The sequence below is a fragment of the Hyperolius riggenbachi genome, chromosome 10 (assembly GCF_040937935.1).
Source record: "Hyperolius riggenbachi isolate aHypRig1 chromosome 10, aHypRig1.pri, whole genome shotgun sequence".
NCBI classification, from domain to species: domain Eukaryota; kingdom Metazoa; phylum Chordata; class Amphibia; order Anura; family Hyperoliidae; genus Hyperolius; species Hyperolius riggenbachi.
Genome location: NC_090655.1, coordinates 220,038,252 through 220,055,170, shown reverse-complemented (window position 1 = coordinate 220,055,170; position 16,919 = coordinate 220,038,252). Strand labels below are relative to the sequence as shown.

General features: G+C 44.8%; 1 protein-coding gene across 1 annotated transcript in view; it reads left to right on the top strand.

The window, feature by feature from the left end:
* The window catches only part of LOC137536827 (zinc finger protein 585A-like), a 68,202-nt gene extending 55,873 nt beyond the window's left edge, over positions 1 to 12,329 (top strand). The window contains exon 4 of the mRNA XM_068259020.1: positions 7,671 to 12,329. Within this exon, the coding sequence (XP_068115121.1) occupies positions 7,671 to 10,444 (2,774 nt within the window). The 3' untranslated portion in view covers positions 10,445 to 12,329. The remainder of the gene's footprint in view (positions 1 to 7,670) is intronic.
* The last annotated feature ends 4,590 nt before the right edge of the window (positions 12,330 to 16,919 follow it).

The following is a 16,919-nucleotide window of genomic DNA, read 5'->3' as shown; positions in this document are numbered from 1 at the left end:
TGGCAGGAGCTATCTCTCGGTCCCTTTGGGGAACGATTATCTGCCGGTCTGCCTCCTCCACTTCGGACAGCTCAGAGGGAATAACTCCCCAGGACCCTCTCAGCCCGCCCCTCCCAGCTGGTGACCTGCTGGCTAGCCCCCTGAGCTCTTCCAGGCTGCTGTCAAATCGAACAGCCCCAGAGAGCTCAGTGCTGCCTGTCACACATTCCAGGAAGGCTGCAGACGGAGAGGCTCCTGGGCCCTCCGGGCCAGGTTCCGGATTGGATGTGGCTGACCCAGCAACATTTGCCACTTCGGTGGACAGTCCCTGTGCTGTAGACCCACTAGCGCTGCGGGTTACCACTGCAGCTGAGGGAGCGTCCACATTACACGTATCATAAACCACATCACCTTTGGTCTTAAAAACATCGGAAGGGTGAAGACCCGGCCTGGTGCCGTCTGCCCCTTCAGTGGGCAATCCATCTGCTGCAGCCCAGCGACCATTGCTGGTTACTCCTGCAGCCGACGGAGTGTCCACAGGACAAGCATCATTATGTAGCACAACACATATGATATCAACATTATCCGTCTTATACATATTGACATTTAGAACATCACATAAAACATCCACATGATCTGTATCATTACACGCATTGCTACTCAGCACTTTACAAGTAGCCTCAACAGTTCCTGCATCGATCACCTCGATAGTCCGTGTGTCATGAATGACATCATCAGTTTCTGCATTCTCCATATCAACATGTCCCACTCCAGGCCTAGGCACTGGAGAATCACTAGGGCTGGCTCCTAGCACACAGTCCATAGCCCCTGGGGCCTCACCAGCACTCCCCACTTGCACTGCGTTATCAAATAGTACCTTGCAAGAGTCCTAAACTTCTGCTGGGGATGCAGGCTCCACGGGGGTTGGATTAGGCTCATACCGGGCTACTAACCGTCCCAGGTCAGTACCCAGCAAAACGTTGGTGGGGATTTTGTCAGTTACCCCAACTTCTTTCAGTCCACTGCCGGCCCCCCAATCCAGGTGGACCAAGGCGGTGGGTATGGCTGGGGTGACACCCCCAATTCCTCTGACAGCAATCATTTTCCCAGGTATGTACTGCTCTGGGTTCACAAGCTGGGGATGTATGAGAGTCACTTCTGCTCCAGTGTCTCTCAGCCCAGTGGCAACTGTACCCCCAACCGTGACAAGCTGCAGATTCTCTGCATAGCCAGTAGCATTCCTGGTAGCACACAAAGCCGTTGGGACTTCACTGGGGTTTGAGGCCTCACTGGATTTTGGGGCCTCCCTCTTCCTCTCTGGGCAAGTCGTGCTGATATGACCCACCCTGTCACATACAAAGCATTTCCGAGTGTCAGTGGTTGGTTGCCTGACTCCAGGAGACAGCGGTGCTTGCCTCCTCTGGGTGCTGGGTGACACCGGTTTAGCCATCTGTTCTCCTCTCCAGCTGGGCGTAGTAGTCCTCCGGGACTCAGGTGCTCTATGGGCGGTGTAGGCATCGGCCATTTCCGCAGCCTCATCCACTGTCTTTGGTTCTCGATCCAGCACAAACAGCCGGACCTCAACAGGACAGGTGTGTAGGAACTGGTCTTTTATCATCAGCTCCTTCAGGGCATCCAAGGTTTCAACTGACAGTCCTTTTAGCCACTGCTGGAAGGCAGTGCACAGGTTGCAAGCATGATCCAGGTAACTGTCATTAGGACCTCGCTGCACTGTCCTGAAACGTTTGCGATACACCTCTGGCGTGAGGTGGTATCGTATCGTGCAATGATGGCTTTCTTAATTGCCTCAAAGTCTGTTTCTTCCTCCTGGGGGAGACTCACAAACGCCTCCAGGGCCTTGCCTCTCAGCCCTGGTGTTAGGTATCTTGCCCACTGCTCACGGGGCACCCCATACTGCCGACAAGTCCTTTCAAACCCCTGTAGGAAAGTGTCTATGTCAGAGTCCTTGTCCATAGCGGGGAACTTATCCAGGGGGATTCTGTGGACTCGCTCACCTTCGCGTTCTGCGGGTCCAGCAGACCGGTTCTGTTGCTGAAGTTTAGCCAGCTCCAGCTGGTGTTGCCGTTCAGCTCTTCCCTCCTCTGCTCGGAGTCTGTCCCTTTCGGCCTGGAGTCGCTGGGCAGCTTGTTCCCTCTCTGCTTGCCGATGTTCCAGAATCAGCTTTAGGCGCAGTTCGGGCTCAGCCGAACCTAGTAGCTGTAGGTCGGCTTCCAGAGATGTCATCTCCGTGTTAGGTGGATCATCCAGGACATCGTCTCCACTCGCATCCTGTGGCGGGAGCGATTCCTCCTCTGGCGTGTCGTGAGCTGCATCTGCTGACGTTGAAGCACGGGCTCGTTCTGCCTCATCATGCTCCTCGAGCGCACGAACTAACTGCTCCTTAGTCTGGCCGCTCACCGTCTCGATGCCTTTGTGCTCACACAGGTTGAGTAGTATCTCTTTGTTTTGCCTTGCATAGCTGGATGCTTTCTGAGCCATCGTGTTGCACAAAATAAAAAGAAAAAAAAAAGGGGGGGAGGGAAAGCAAACACCAAGTGTGTATCTTTGAACAAAAAAAAAAACGTATATAGATTCTGCACTGAGTAGACTTCTGTAGGCTAGTTGCTTCTAGCAAGCTTCCAGCCTTTAGTACTCAGAATAGCGAGCTAAACTGCGTACTAATGTACTAAACGATGCCACCACTGCCAGCCAATTATGTCAAGAACCGGCCCGCGGCACGCCTGCGTATACGGTTCCCGACTGCGGGTTTGACCAGATTAAGCGGGGAACAGCCTTATTTAAGCTACAAACAAGGCTGGAACCCCTCAAAACACCTCTCACTGCCACCACTAGCGTTGCTAGACACTTCCACTCTGCTGTCGAGTCCTCAGCGCGCACTCCGCGTTTTCGTATTTGGGTCAGCTTTGCGCTTAGGCCAAATACGGGAACGCCACGCACCCACACACACACACAGTTGCAATCTTACACTGTCGTGAAGCAAAGACCCACTAACAGTCGTTCCGAACGATACTGTTAGCTACTCGCACTGGCGTTGTTCGTACGTTGGGTCAGCTGCGCGCTTAGGCCAACGTATGACAAACGCCCCCACACACAATGCAATTACAATTTCCTACGGTAGTGTTGCTCAAGCGTACAATTAGGCATGAACTTATACACGGTTACACTTCAGTCTCTTCTAGGCTATGAGTGTTAGTTTAGTACGGCAGAAGTCAAACTTATTAAATAATAATTTAATATTTCAGAAAAAACATAAAACAGTGCAGAACTGAATATATACAAAAAGATTACAAAAAAACAAAGTAAAAATAGTTACAAGATAAAATGTACAAAGATAACACACAAAGCGATTTTGCTTACCAAAATAAACGGGAAATAAACGTACCAGCGTATCGATCTGGTGTTGTTGCGGGCGGTACGCACTTCTGGTCAGGAACCAGGTTAGTTCTAGCCGTGTGAGCTACCTCCAAGAACTACAAGTTGTGGCTATCCTAGCTGCGGTTTTATACTATGAAATACGCCTGGAGGCTGTAAGCCTGTGTGGACGGGGGGAAGCTAGATTTAATAACATCCTCAGACATAATTTGATTTCCCAGAGATCTGACATCCACATGTGAACAGTGTCCTATACAACAAAAGACTTTGTTAACCTCCAATCTCCCCAGGTTACAGGTGACAATTGATTAAGGCTTTCACATTGCAGCAGGATGTCCTGTGTGATCTGCTTCAAAGCAACTGTCTGATTAAGTGTTTCCTAATTACCTGTTTTCTGGCTGTCCAGAGGAACTGTATGCTAATGTCCCAGCCCCCTGCTTCCAGAGATATTCAATGCAAATGTAGTACAGCCAGATAACCATCCCTTCAAAGCAGAATACACATGTGAGATATAGCAGACAGAAAATGACAGAGATATGTTCCTGTATTTCCTAATATCATCAGCACCTCAATATATTCCTGACACTACCTACATCTCGGAGCTTGTTCACAAGTATACACCAGGTCGCCCCCTCCGTTCCTCCAACAACCTTCGCCTCACCACCCCGCGCATTTCACACTCCCATGCCCGCCTGCAGGATTTCTCAAGAGCTGCCCCCACCCTCTGGAATGCCCTTCCACCACCCATCAGACTTGCTCCCTCTTTCAACACATTCAAGCAAGCCCTCAAAACCCACCTCTTTATGATGGCCTACCCACCTCCTACCACACAGTAACTCTCTAAGGAATATTTAACAGCCCCCCCCCTAGTGTTTCCACCCCTCCCTTTAGATTGTAAGCCTCTGGCAGGGTCCTCCACTCCCTAGTGTAATCTGCAGGATCATGTGCTCTGTCCTATGACAGCCTGTACTTGTATTACTGGGCCTACCTAACCAGCCCATATTGCATGATCATGTATTTTGTACAATTTGTATGTATAACTTTGTTCTATGTGTATAACCCTATGTATGTCATCCTTGTATCATTGTATATATTTATTGTCCAGCGCTGCGTAATATGTTGGCGCTTTATAAATACAATAAATAATAATATTAATAATAATAATAATAATCGTGTCACATGTCAGTTCGGATATCCTTTAAGCCGGGAGGGCCGGGCGATATAAGTGAGTAGGTGGAAATCTTTAGAAGGCTGGTCAAAAAGGCTCAGTGTGCTGAATCCAGCCTGCAGGTCGTACTTTAGGGACCACAGGTCTAGAGGAAGGTCATGTGAATGGCTTTTATTGTCTGTAAGAGTGAGATCTGAGAAATAATTGGTTCAGTCTATGTAAAGATTATATCAAGCATGGTTTTTTTTTTCTTTTATAGATTTATGGAGAATAGGGGGAGAATGCAAACTATGTTTTCTTTACAGTTCCTCCAGTATATTGTCAAGACTGATATCTGGAAGTCGCTCACCTATCTATCACTGGCGTAACTACTGATTGTGGGACCCCCAAGCCAGGTGTGGAACTGGCCGCGGCGTCTAATAGATGCCGGGCCAGTTCATTCCCGCAGCCCGCAGTCTCCCGGGAGGCAGAGCAGGGCTACGGCAAGTTGGCTGCCGAAGCCCTACACTGGAGACTATTTGTTTCTCCAGTACAGGGCTTCGGGCGCCATCTTGCCATAGCCCTGATCTCTGCCTGTCAGGGCGGGAGATGTGCTGCTGTAGGATCGTTGGGGAGCTGCGTGCCAGATGCCGGGAGAGGAGACTTCTGCCAGGTGAGTGAATTGTTTTTTTTTCACAGGTGCATTTTTTTTTCTGGTGCCTGCTGCCCACATTATGATTTTCTGGTGCCTGCTGCCCACATTATGATTTTCTGGTAACTGCTGCCCACATTGCGATTTTCGGGTGTCTGCTGCTGCCCACATTGCAATTTTCTGGTGTCTGCTGCTGCCCACATTGCGATTTTCTGGTGTCTGCTGCTGCCCACATTGCGATTTTCTGGTGCCTGCTGCCTACATTGCGATTTTCTGGTGACTGCTGCCCACATTACGATTTTCTGGTGCCTGCTGCCTACATTATGATTTTCTGGTGCCTGCTGCCCACATTGCGATTTTCTGGTGACTGCTGCCCACATTGCGATTTTCTGGTGACTGCTGCCCACTTTACGATTAATTTCTGGTGACTGATGCCCACATTACGATTATTTTCTGATGACTGCTGGCTGCTACCCACATTACGATTATTTTCTGGGGAAATGTTGCCCAATTTACAATTAATTTCTGGTGAAATGCTGCCCAATTTTCGATTAATTTCCGGTGAAATGCTGCCCAATTTACGATTAATTTCTGGTGAAATGCTGCTCAATTTATGATTAATTTCTGGTGAAATGCTGCCCACTTTACGATTATTTTATGGTGAAATGCTGCCCACTTTACGCTTTGCGTCCGCCAGGAGAAAAAAAGTGTTGTGTGTGTGTGTGTTTACGATTATTTTATGGTGAAATACTGCCCAATTTACGATTAATTTCTGGTGAAACATTGCTGCATTAGGATTATTTTATGGTGAATCGCTGCCCCATTACAATTATTTTATAGTGAAACGCTGCCCCATTACGATTATTTGGTGCCTATCGTGGGGGGGGGGCATCCTCATTTTCGCAGGGGGGCCCAGTGGTTTCTAGTTACGCCCCTGCTATCTATGCAAGCAAAATGCAACAATTTCACCCCTAAACATCACATCTGGAGCAGTCCATATCACCAGGTCATCATTACCACAACTGACTCTATTAATTAAATCATCCTCAATAGTATCATCAATTCCATACACAATATTATATACTATATAATAATAGAATGGAGGGTCCAAGAGTAGGAAGAAATAATTTGTCAATTAGTAAGCACAAATAATGTGTCAAAGGACAATATTTGTCTTTTCATATAGGCTTTAAGGCCTTATTCACATCTGAAATCGCTGACAGTAGCGGTTTTCAGTTTCTTTAGCGATATTTTTAGCACCTCCTGGCACTTACCTGCGTGTTGCAATTTTTATAAAGCGCTTTTCTAAGAGCTTTTGCAGAGTGATTCTGTTTTTTCACTTCCTGACGTCAGTGCTTTGCGATTTCCCTATACCTTCCACTGAGGCAAATCACCCCAAAAATGGTACAGGCAGCGTTTTGGTGATCGGATCGGAATCGAACCGCTCAGATGTGAACACTCTCATAGGGAATCGTTGCACAAGCGCTTTTAGGGTGATTTTGAAAATCGCCGGCGCTTAAAAAAAGCCGAAAACACCCTTGGGGCTTAATTCACAAAAGCGTGCTACCACTTAGCACGCCCGTGCAAAGCTACTTTGCACGTGATATCATGCGCGAAAAGCTTTACGCATGCAAACGAATGACTTCGCGTTAAGTCAATAGTTTGCGCGTGTAAAGTTTTGCGCGCATTACATCGCGTGCAATCCAGCTTAGCATGCGCGTACTAAGCATACACTCTAATAGGTTAGCATGCAAAGCGCCGTAGTTATCATGTGCAAAGCGCACTTATTGCGTGTACGGTGTAACGCCATACACACAATAAGAGTTAACACGCAAGCACTAAAACTTTGCACGCGCAACACACATGCAAAATGGCTTGAACGCATGTTTGCACATGCAAAGCTTTTAGGTGTGAAAACTCAGTTATCACTGTTTTGTGCATCAAGCCCTTAGTGTGAACAAGCCCTAACTGCTGGCTTCATTTGTATAATTCTCATTTTGTTTTTCAAAGTTTAACTTTGGTACATCAAATCTCCCATCAGCTGCACACACTGTAATATAAGGAACAATGAAACAAATCAGATATTATAGAGAGTTGTGCTGTAAGTGATAAATCACTGTTGTTTTTTGTTACAGCGGTTGTTACACGTTCCATAAGAACTTCCGAGAAACTCTGTTAATGAAATAATCCTCAATAGTATCATACATTCCATATACAATATTATAATGATAGAATGGACGGTCTATGAGTAGGAATAAATATTAGAAAAATAATAATTTGTCAATTAGAAAGAATAAAGAATGTGTCAAAGGACAATACTTGTCTTTTCACATAGACTTTAACTGCTGGCTTCATGTGTATAGTTCTCATTTAGGTTTTCAAAGTTTAACTTTGGAACATCAAACATCCCATCAACAATGAAATAAACAGAAACAAATAAGACAGATATTATAGAGAGTTGTGCTGTAAGTGATGAATGACTGTTGTTTTCTGTTACAGCGGCTGTTACACGTTCCAAAAGAACTTCCAAGAAAACAGACGTCATGCCAGATTCCATCCATGGTGACCAGGAACCAGAAGAGCAGAATGTGACAGATGACAGATTAGTGACAGCAGATGAACAGGGTGACAGCTGCAATGAGTCAGAGTACAACCCCTCTAATGATGAGGTGGACTCCCACTCTGACACAGAGAAGCATGAGCAAAAGACAACATCCAAAGGAAAGTCGGAGTTCTCCTGTGATGAGTGTGGGAAACACTTCATATATAAATCCTCTCTAACTATCCACCAGAGGCTTCATACGGGAGAGCGGCCTTATGAATGTTCAGAGTGTGGGAAACGTTTCACTCAAAAACAACATCTTCAGAGTCATCAGAGCATCCACACTGGGGTGAAGGCAATTCAGTGTGATGAGTGTGGGAAAGGGTTTCATCATAAATCAGCACGTATAACCCACCAGAGGTATCATACAGGAGAAAGGCCTTTCCAGTGTACTGAGTGTGGGAAAAGTTATGTTGCAAAAAACATACTCCGTACACATAAACTGTCCCACATGGAAGTCAAACAATTTTCATGTTCTGAGTGCAGTAAAAGCTTCCCCACCAGAGGTCAACTACAATCCCACCACCTTTTCCATACCGGAGAGAAGCTGCATGAGTGCCCTGAGTGTGGGAAATGTTTCTCTTCAAAGTCACATCTCACCAGCCATCTGACAATCCATAGCAAAGAGACACACTATAAGTGTTCTGAATGTGGAGAAGGTTTCCGCCTTAAAAGTCACCTTGTTCAACATGAAAGCTGTCATAGGGTAGAGAAACCATTTAAGTGCTGTGACTGTGGGAGAAAGTTTACCCAGAAGTCTGATCTTCTTAAACACGAGAGAAGTCACACAGCAGAGAAACCGTTTCAGTGCCGTGAATGTGGGAAGGGGTTTTCCACTGAGGCTAACCTTCATATACATGAGAGAAGTCACACAGGAGAGAAACCGTTTGAGTGCTGTGAATGTGGTAAGGGGTTTTCCACTGAGGCTAACCTTCATATACATAAGAGAAGTCACACAGGAGAGAAACCGTTTGAGTGCCGTGAATGTAGGAAAAAGTTTAGCCATAAGAATGGTCTTCTTATACATGAGAGGAGTCACACAGGAGAGAAACCATTTGAGTGCCAAGAATGTGGGAAAAAGTTTAGCCAGAAAGCTTATCTTCGTAGACATGAGAGAATTCACACAGGAGAGAAACCGTTTGAGTGCCCTGAATGTGGGAAGGGGTTATCCACTAAGTCTGAGCTTCATATACACGAGAGAAGTCACACAGGAGAGAAACCGTTTGAGTGCAATGAATGTGGGAAAAAGTTCATTTGTAAGTATAAACTTCATAGACATGAGAGAAGTCACACAGGAGAGAAATCGTTTGAGTGCAGTGAATGTGGGAAGGGGTTTTTCACCAAGTCTGAGTTTCATAGACATGAGAGAAGTCACACAGGAGAAAAACCATTTGAGTGCCGTGAATGTGGGAAGGGGTTTTCCACTAAGTCTAATCTTCATATACATGAAAGAAGTCACACAGGAGAGAAACCGTTTGAGTGCAATGAATGTGGGGAAAAGTTCATTTGCAAGTACAAACTTCATAGACATGAGAGGAGTCACACGGGTGAGAAACCGTTTCTATGTGCAGAATGTGGGAAACATTTTGCTGAAAAATACACATTGACAACACACATGCTCATTCACACAGGTGATAAGCAGTTTGCCTGCTCAGAGTGTGAGAAGCAGTTTCCTGGTAAGAGAGCTCTACGTCATCACATCTCTACTGTGCATACATTAACTCTAGCATCCAATATATCCAGGCCCACAAACAATGCCCAGATATCAGCCCATACAGAGGAGGGTCCTTTACAGAGTCCCAGATCTAGTCTTGTCTCTCCTGAAAAAATGTATGAGTGTTCTGAATGCCTCAAAGTATTTACACAAAAAATTCACTTTACTGCCCACTGGAGAACTCACACCGGTGAAAAACCATTTGCATGCCCAGATTGTGGGAAGAGCTTTACTCAGAAAGGGCAGATGGTTAGACATAAGTTTAAAAAACATGGAGGAGAGAAGACATTTCAATGTTCTGAATGTGGAAAATGCTTTTTTCTGCAATCTGACCTCACATACCATATGAAAGACCACACTGGAGAGAGACCTTTTATTTGTTCAGAGTGTGGGAAATGTTTTAAAGTGAAAGCAAATCTGGTCATTCACCAGAGAACCCACACTGGAGAAAAGCCATACTCTTGCCCCATATGTGACAAATTTTTTGCTGACAGAGGCTCTCTGGCAAAGCACAAGATAATTCACACAGAAGAGAAGCCTTTTGTGTGCTCAGAGTGTGGGAAAGGCTTTAAGCGGAGCAAGGAACTTGAGTCTCATCAGAGGATCCACACTGGTGAGAAACCTTTTGTGTGCACTGAATGTGGGAAGGCCTACAAAGATAGAATCAGCCTCGTCCTACACCAGAAAAACCACACTGGGGACAAACGTTTTACCTGCTCTGAATGTGGGAAAAGATTCTCTATAAACTCTGAGCTTATCAAGCACAGGATGACGCACAGTGATGAGAGACCTGCCCCTTGTCTGGAGTGTGGCAAATGTTTTAGAGATAAGAAGAGTCTGGTCATACATCAACGAAGCCACACCGGAGAGAAACCATATGAGTGTCAGGAGTGTGGAAAATGCTTCAGCGACCATGGAAGCCTTGGAAATCATGTGAAAACACACACAGCGCTCTAGACTCAAAGTTATTAACAGTGTAGGCTCTACTAAAACAAAAGGACTGACACAGCCCTAGTCTGATCAAGGGCTACTCTTATTGTTAGCCTATAGCATGGGCTGGTACCCCAAATCTGAAAGACAAGAAGAACAACAATGTGCCTCTCTCCTGCCTTAAAGAAAAACTGTAAGGAGAAAAAGTGCCCCTGGGGAGTGCTTACATCGGGAGGGGGAAGTCTCTGGAACTCATTGAGCGAAGCCCTGTCCTCCAGCGTAGCCATGATCCAGCACCGGCACACCCCTTAAATTCACCCACTGTAGCACCTGCAGCACCCGGCAATATTTATTGGGATTTAGTGCAAGCACAGACCACAGCTGAGTCCGATCAGGTCCACTCTATTACTCAGGCTCAAGACGCCTGCACAGTAGAGCGGACCCGATTTGACTCAGCTATGTCCGCAGGAGCCCAAGGGGGAAGATGGTCTGCACCTGCACTGGATCCCAAAGGCAAATATTGCCATCTGCTGCGCACTGAGGGAGCCTGCGCTGGATCAGTGCTGCACGGAAAGAAGGGGGAGCCTCATTAGGATCCAGAGGCTTCCCCCTCCCGACTTAAAGCGGAATATAACCCAGCATTTCATCTTTGCTCTAAAACATTATTTACAGCATATTATATTCAACCAGCATTTGTTTTTACTAGACCAGCATTCAAAGGGTTACACACAGAGCTTGAAAGTTCAGTGCAAGGAAATGCAGATGCATCTGAACTTTAGATAATGTTATCTTGTGTTTACTTAAATGTATCAAGTGAGGAATGTGACACATTCTCTGACTGTGGAGAAGCAGCTCCCCACAGACAGAGAGTCAAAGCATGTCTGCTTTCAATGCATAATGAATAAAACCAGTTATTAATAAAATGCAAAGTCAGCTCACAAAGCAAAAAACTGTACTTTTGGAAACCTATAACTTCTACATGAATAATAATACTTATGCACTCATGCAAATATGATAACCGTATGGCATATAAAAAGTAGGAAAACATGTTTTTATTGAATATTATGTCAGGGTTTTAAACCGCTTTAAGTACACCCCAGGGGCACTTTTCTTTATTACAGGTTCTCTTTAAAACAAACACAACAATATAAGCTTACCCTTATGAATTGGAAAGAAACTGCCAGTGCAAGCACAATGGCCAGCAGTGACGTGAGACTCTCTGAGATAAAAACTGGAACTCAGTGCTCTTCAAGCTGCACACTAAGCTGCCACCCCCTCTGGGATTAATCTTAGTGGCATCACCTTGTGTGCCTTCTTCTCACTGCACGCCAGACTCCACTCTTCATAAGGGTAAGCTGATATAGTTGTGTGTACTTTAAGATTTAAAAAGTTAATACATCAGAGAGATGCATTGTTGCTCTGCTAGTGTGGGCTGTCTGTCTAATCATTCACAGGTCTGGTCCATCAACAGAAGACATGCACCAAATAGCTGCAGACGGTCCCTCTTATCACAGTGGGGTGTGGGAGTGTTCCAAAAATTAAAAATTGACGTGTTGTTTAGAAATGCTAATTTTAAAATAAACATTGATTACATTTTGAAATGCCTCCTAAGCCTCCTCCCACTATAGAGCCAATATCATCAAGTGGCAACCGGGACACATTATCCGTACTGCAGGTACCACTAAATCTGTGAACGTGTTCTATTATCCTAGTCATGGCATCATCAAAGAAAATAATTAGGTTGGCTTTATTTCAACCTTTATTTTTTCCCTGGTGTAGAAGATGTATCATCACTCCAACACAGCAATGTCTTCAGACCTAATGATGAGGAAGGGATTCCTCTGGGGTAATTAGAGTTCTGGTCTCTGAGTGTATTTGGTGAGATCTGTCTCATAATAAACCATTACTACTCGCTGTATACTTATATGTGACTGACTATCTGCTCCACATCATTAGTACTAAAAGAAGTCTCTCCATTCCATAAATGTGCCATTGGTGAGACATCGTCTAGAGCACAATAAGTGGTCCAGGAGAAGTAAGCCTTCCTCTGGATATACTCTGAGTCTAATATGCTAGTCCTGAATCCATAAGGTTTTGAATATGATATGCCCACTGCTAACGCCTGGTGACCCTGCTTAGGCTGTTGGTCACTTGGGCAGTGTCCTCATGTTGGGAAGGAGAGTAATTCAGCTCAATGCCTGGAAACCCAACCCAGCCAGTGAAAATACATAACCAAACCCAGGAGAGCCAAACAACTGACAATGGGAATAACCCTCCCATGCTGTATCCAAACTCTATGGCCCATATGCAATTCACTTTTTCTCCTTCGTTTTCCGCAGGTGATATTTTCACACCTTACCAACAAAATTCCATATATGCCACCAGCAAGCAAGAAAATACTCAGAATAATGTTGCCAGTACCTTTAATTGCAGAGTGCTGATAAGTTACTACTACTAGAAAACTTTAAATTGAACTAGATGGTGTCATTTGTGAAGAAACCACATAATGTTGGCTTAAATACGCTTCAGATAACATTGCCAGTCGCCTGTTGTGCATAGAGAATATAAAGAGTCTGGGGAAAATGGTTGAAAACTGTGGGAATTAAAGCAGATCAATTTTTACCATACAAAATAATCTGGCTGTTTTTGGCTCCACCAACTTTTACATTTTGGATCCCACTTACTCAGTGACCGACTGTACCAAGTTTGAAGTCCCTACCAATAATAGTGAAAGAATGGCATCAGCTTATATATTACCATTAAATAACAATATGTAAGATTTGATTGGCTGTTTTAAGCTCCACCCAGTTTTCTGAATTTTAACCTCAGTCACGGTCTGTGCCAAGTTTGGGGCCTCTGGCTTTAAAAGTGTGACAATGGCAGTATTTGAAAGTTTTACATTGAAGTTGATAGGTGAAATCTGATTGGCTGTTTGTGGCTCTGCCCACTTTTCCTATATTTTGACAGCAGTCAACCAGTGAATAATTGTGTTAAGTTTGGGACAACTGGCATTTAAACTGTAAAAATAGCAGCAGTTTATCTTTTATCATTAAGGTCAATGGCTGAAAACTAATTGGCTGTTGCTCTCCCTCCCCTTTTTTTTCCTAATTGTGAACCACAATCACCCAGTGACTAACACTTTAAGGCAGGGCTGCCCAATAAATTGATCGCGATCTGCCAGTAGATCGCAAAGGACTACTAGGTAGATCGCGAAGGACTTTTGGAAAATAGAGCGCCGGATGCTGACTGTACAGCATCGGCGTACTTTCTGATTGTGCTGCTCTGCTGCCCTATGTAGAGCAGCACACAGCCTATCAGAGGAGACGAAGGGAGAGCCGGGGGCGGACCTTTTACCTCTTCTTTCCGGGTCCGCACCACTTCCTCCCCAGTCACCGCTCAGCCTCTCTCTTGGGCAATTTGGGGATGGGATCGTTCTCGCTGTTGCTGCGTGCCGGGCTCGGAGACTTCAAATCGACAATGGCCCGCAGTGTAGAGGAGAGCGGTGGCGTAGCAATGGCACATATACTTGCTGTTAGGTCTCTGCGCCCGGCATGCAGCCCCAGCGAGCGTGATCCCAGTGTGTGGAGGAGAGTGGCGGCTGCAGAGGAAGGGGGCAGTGGGTGGAGGGGAGTGGGGGGCATTTCCAGGCTGTTTATACCTGGCTATCTATACTGGCCACATATGCCTGCCTGGCTAGCTGGGCTAACTATACCTGGATAGCTATACTGGCCACATACTGTATGCCTGGCTAGCTGGCTTAACATCTACTTAGCTATCTACATTGGCTAAATATGCCTGGCTATCTATACTAGTGCACATATGCTGGGCTAACTATTCCTGGCTACCTATACTGGCCACATATACCTGGCTACCTATACAGGACACATATCCCTGGCTACCAATACTGGCCACATATCCCTGGCTACCTATACTGGCTACATATCCCTGGCTACCTATACTGGCCAAATATCCCTGGCTACCTATACTGGCCACATATGCCTGGCTACCTATACTGGCCACATATCCCTGGTTACCTGTACTGGACACATATCCCTGGCTACCTGTACTGGCCACATATCCCTGGCTACCTGTACTGGCCACATGTACCTGGCTACCTATACTGGGGGCACCCATGCCTGTTAAACCTATACTGGGGGCAACTATGTCTGGCTACACTATATTGGGGGCACCTATGCCTGGCTACCTATACTGGGGGGAAGGAAAGTCCGCTTGATAATGTGGTAGGTTTTAGAATTTTACATTTTGGTAGATCTCTGGAGCTCGGTAAGTTTCAGAGTAGCTTGCGAGTTGAAAAAGTGTGGACTCCCCTGCTTTAAGGTTTGGGAATCATGGCATGTAATATGTAAAAATAACAGAAGTTTTATTTTTTCTATTGAAAATCAGTGATTGAAATTTGATCGGTTGTTGGTGGTTCCACCCACTTTTTATAACCTTGAAGTAAAGACCCCCAGTTACTATATGTGTGATATTTGAGGTAAATGACATCAATAATGTGAGAATGGCAGCATTTTAAGTGTTTCCCATTTAACCACTTGAGGACCTAGGGCTTTACCCCCCTTAAGGACCGGCCACTTTTTTTCCATTCAGACCACTGCAGCTTTCACGGTTTATTGCTCGCTCATACAACCTACCACCTAAATGAATTTTGGCTCCTTTTCTTGTCACTAATAAAGCTTTCTTTTGGTGCTATTTAATTGCTCCTGCGATTTTTACTTTTTATTATATTCATCAAAAAAGACATGAATTTTGGCAAAAAAAGGATTTTTTTAACTTTCTGTGCTGACATTTTTCAAATAAAGTAAAATTTCTGTATACATGCAGCGCGAAAAACGTGGACAAACATGTTTTTGATTTAAAAAAAAACCATTCAGTGTATATTTATTGGTTTGGGTAAAAGTTATAGCGTTTACAAACTATGGTGCAAAAAGTGGATTTTCCCATTTTCAAGCATCTATGACTTTTCTGACCACCTGACATGTTTCATGAGGGGCTAGAATTCCAGGATAGTATAAATACCCCCCAAATGACCCCATTTTGGAAAGAAGACATCCCAAAGTATTCACTGAGAGGCATAGTGAGTTCATAGAAGATATTAATTTTTGTCACAAATAAGCGGAAAATGACACTTTGTGACAAAAAAAATAAAATTCCATTTCTTCTAACTTGCGACAAAAAAAAATGAAATCTGCCACGGACTCACGATGCCCCTCTCTGAATACCTTGAAGTGTCTACTTTCCAAAATGGGGTCATTTGTGGGGTGTGTTTACTGTCCTCGCATTTTGGGGGTGCTAATTTGTAAGCACCCCTGTAAAGCCTAAAGGTGCTCATTGGACTTTGGGCCCCTTAGCGCAGTTAGGCTGCAAAAAAGTGCCACACATGTGCTATTGCCGTACTCAGGAGAAGTAGTATAATGTGTTTTGGGGTGTATTTTTACACATACCGATGCTGGGTGGGAGAAATATCTCTGTAAATGACAATTTTTTTATTTTTTTACACACAATTGTCCATTTACAGAGATCTTTCTCCCACTCAGCATGGGTATGTGTACAAATACACCCCAAAACACATTATACTACTTCTCCTGAGTACGGCGATACCACATGTGTGGCACTTTTTTGCACCCTAACTGCGCTAAGGGGCCCAAAGTCCAATGAGCACTTTTAGGATTTCACAGGTCATTTTGAGAAATTTTGTTTCAAGACTACTCCTCACGGTTTAGGGCCCCTAAAATGCCAGGACAGTATAAGAACCCCACAAATGACCCCATTTTAGAAAGAAGACACCCCAAGGTATTCAGTTAGTAGTACGGTGAGTTCATAGAAGATTTTATTTTTTGTCACAAGTTAGCGGAAAATGACACTTTGTGAAAAAAAACAATAAAAATCAATTTCCGCTAACTTTTGACAAAAAATAAAATCTTCTATGAACTCACCGTACTACTCTACTAACAGAATACCTTGGGGTGTCTTCTTTCTAAAATGGAGTCATTTGTGGGGCTCCTATACTGTCCTGGCATTTTAGGGGCCCTAAACCGTGAGGAGTAGTCTTGAAACAAAATTTCTCAAAATGACCTGTGAAATCCTAAAGGTACTCATTGGACTTTGGGCCCCTTAGCGCAGTTAGGGTGCAAAAAAGTGCCACACATGTGGTATCGCCGTACTCGGGAGAAGTAGTACAATGTGTTTTGGGGTGTATTTTTACACATACCCATGCTGGGTGGGAGAAATAACTCTGTAAATGGACAATTGTGTGTAAACAAATCAAAAGATTGTCATTTACAGAGGTATTTCTCCCACCCAGCATGGGTATGTGTAAAAATACACCTCAAAACACATTGTACTACTTCTCCCGAGTACGGCGATACCACATGTGTGGCACTTTTTTGCACCCTAACTGCACTAAGGGGCCCAAAGTCCAATGAGTACCTTTAGGATTTCACAGGTCATTTTTGTTTCAAGACTACTCCTCACGGTTTAGGGC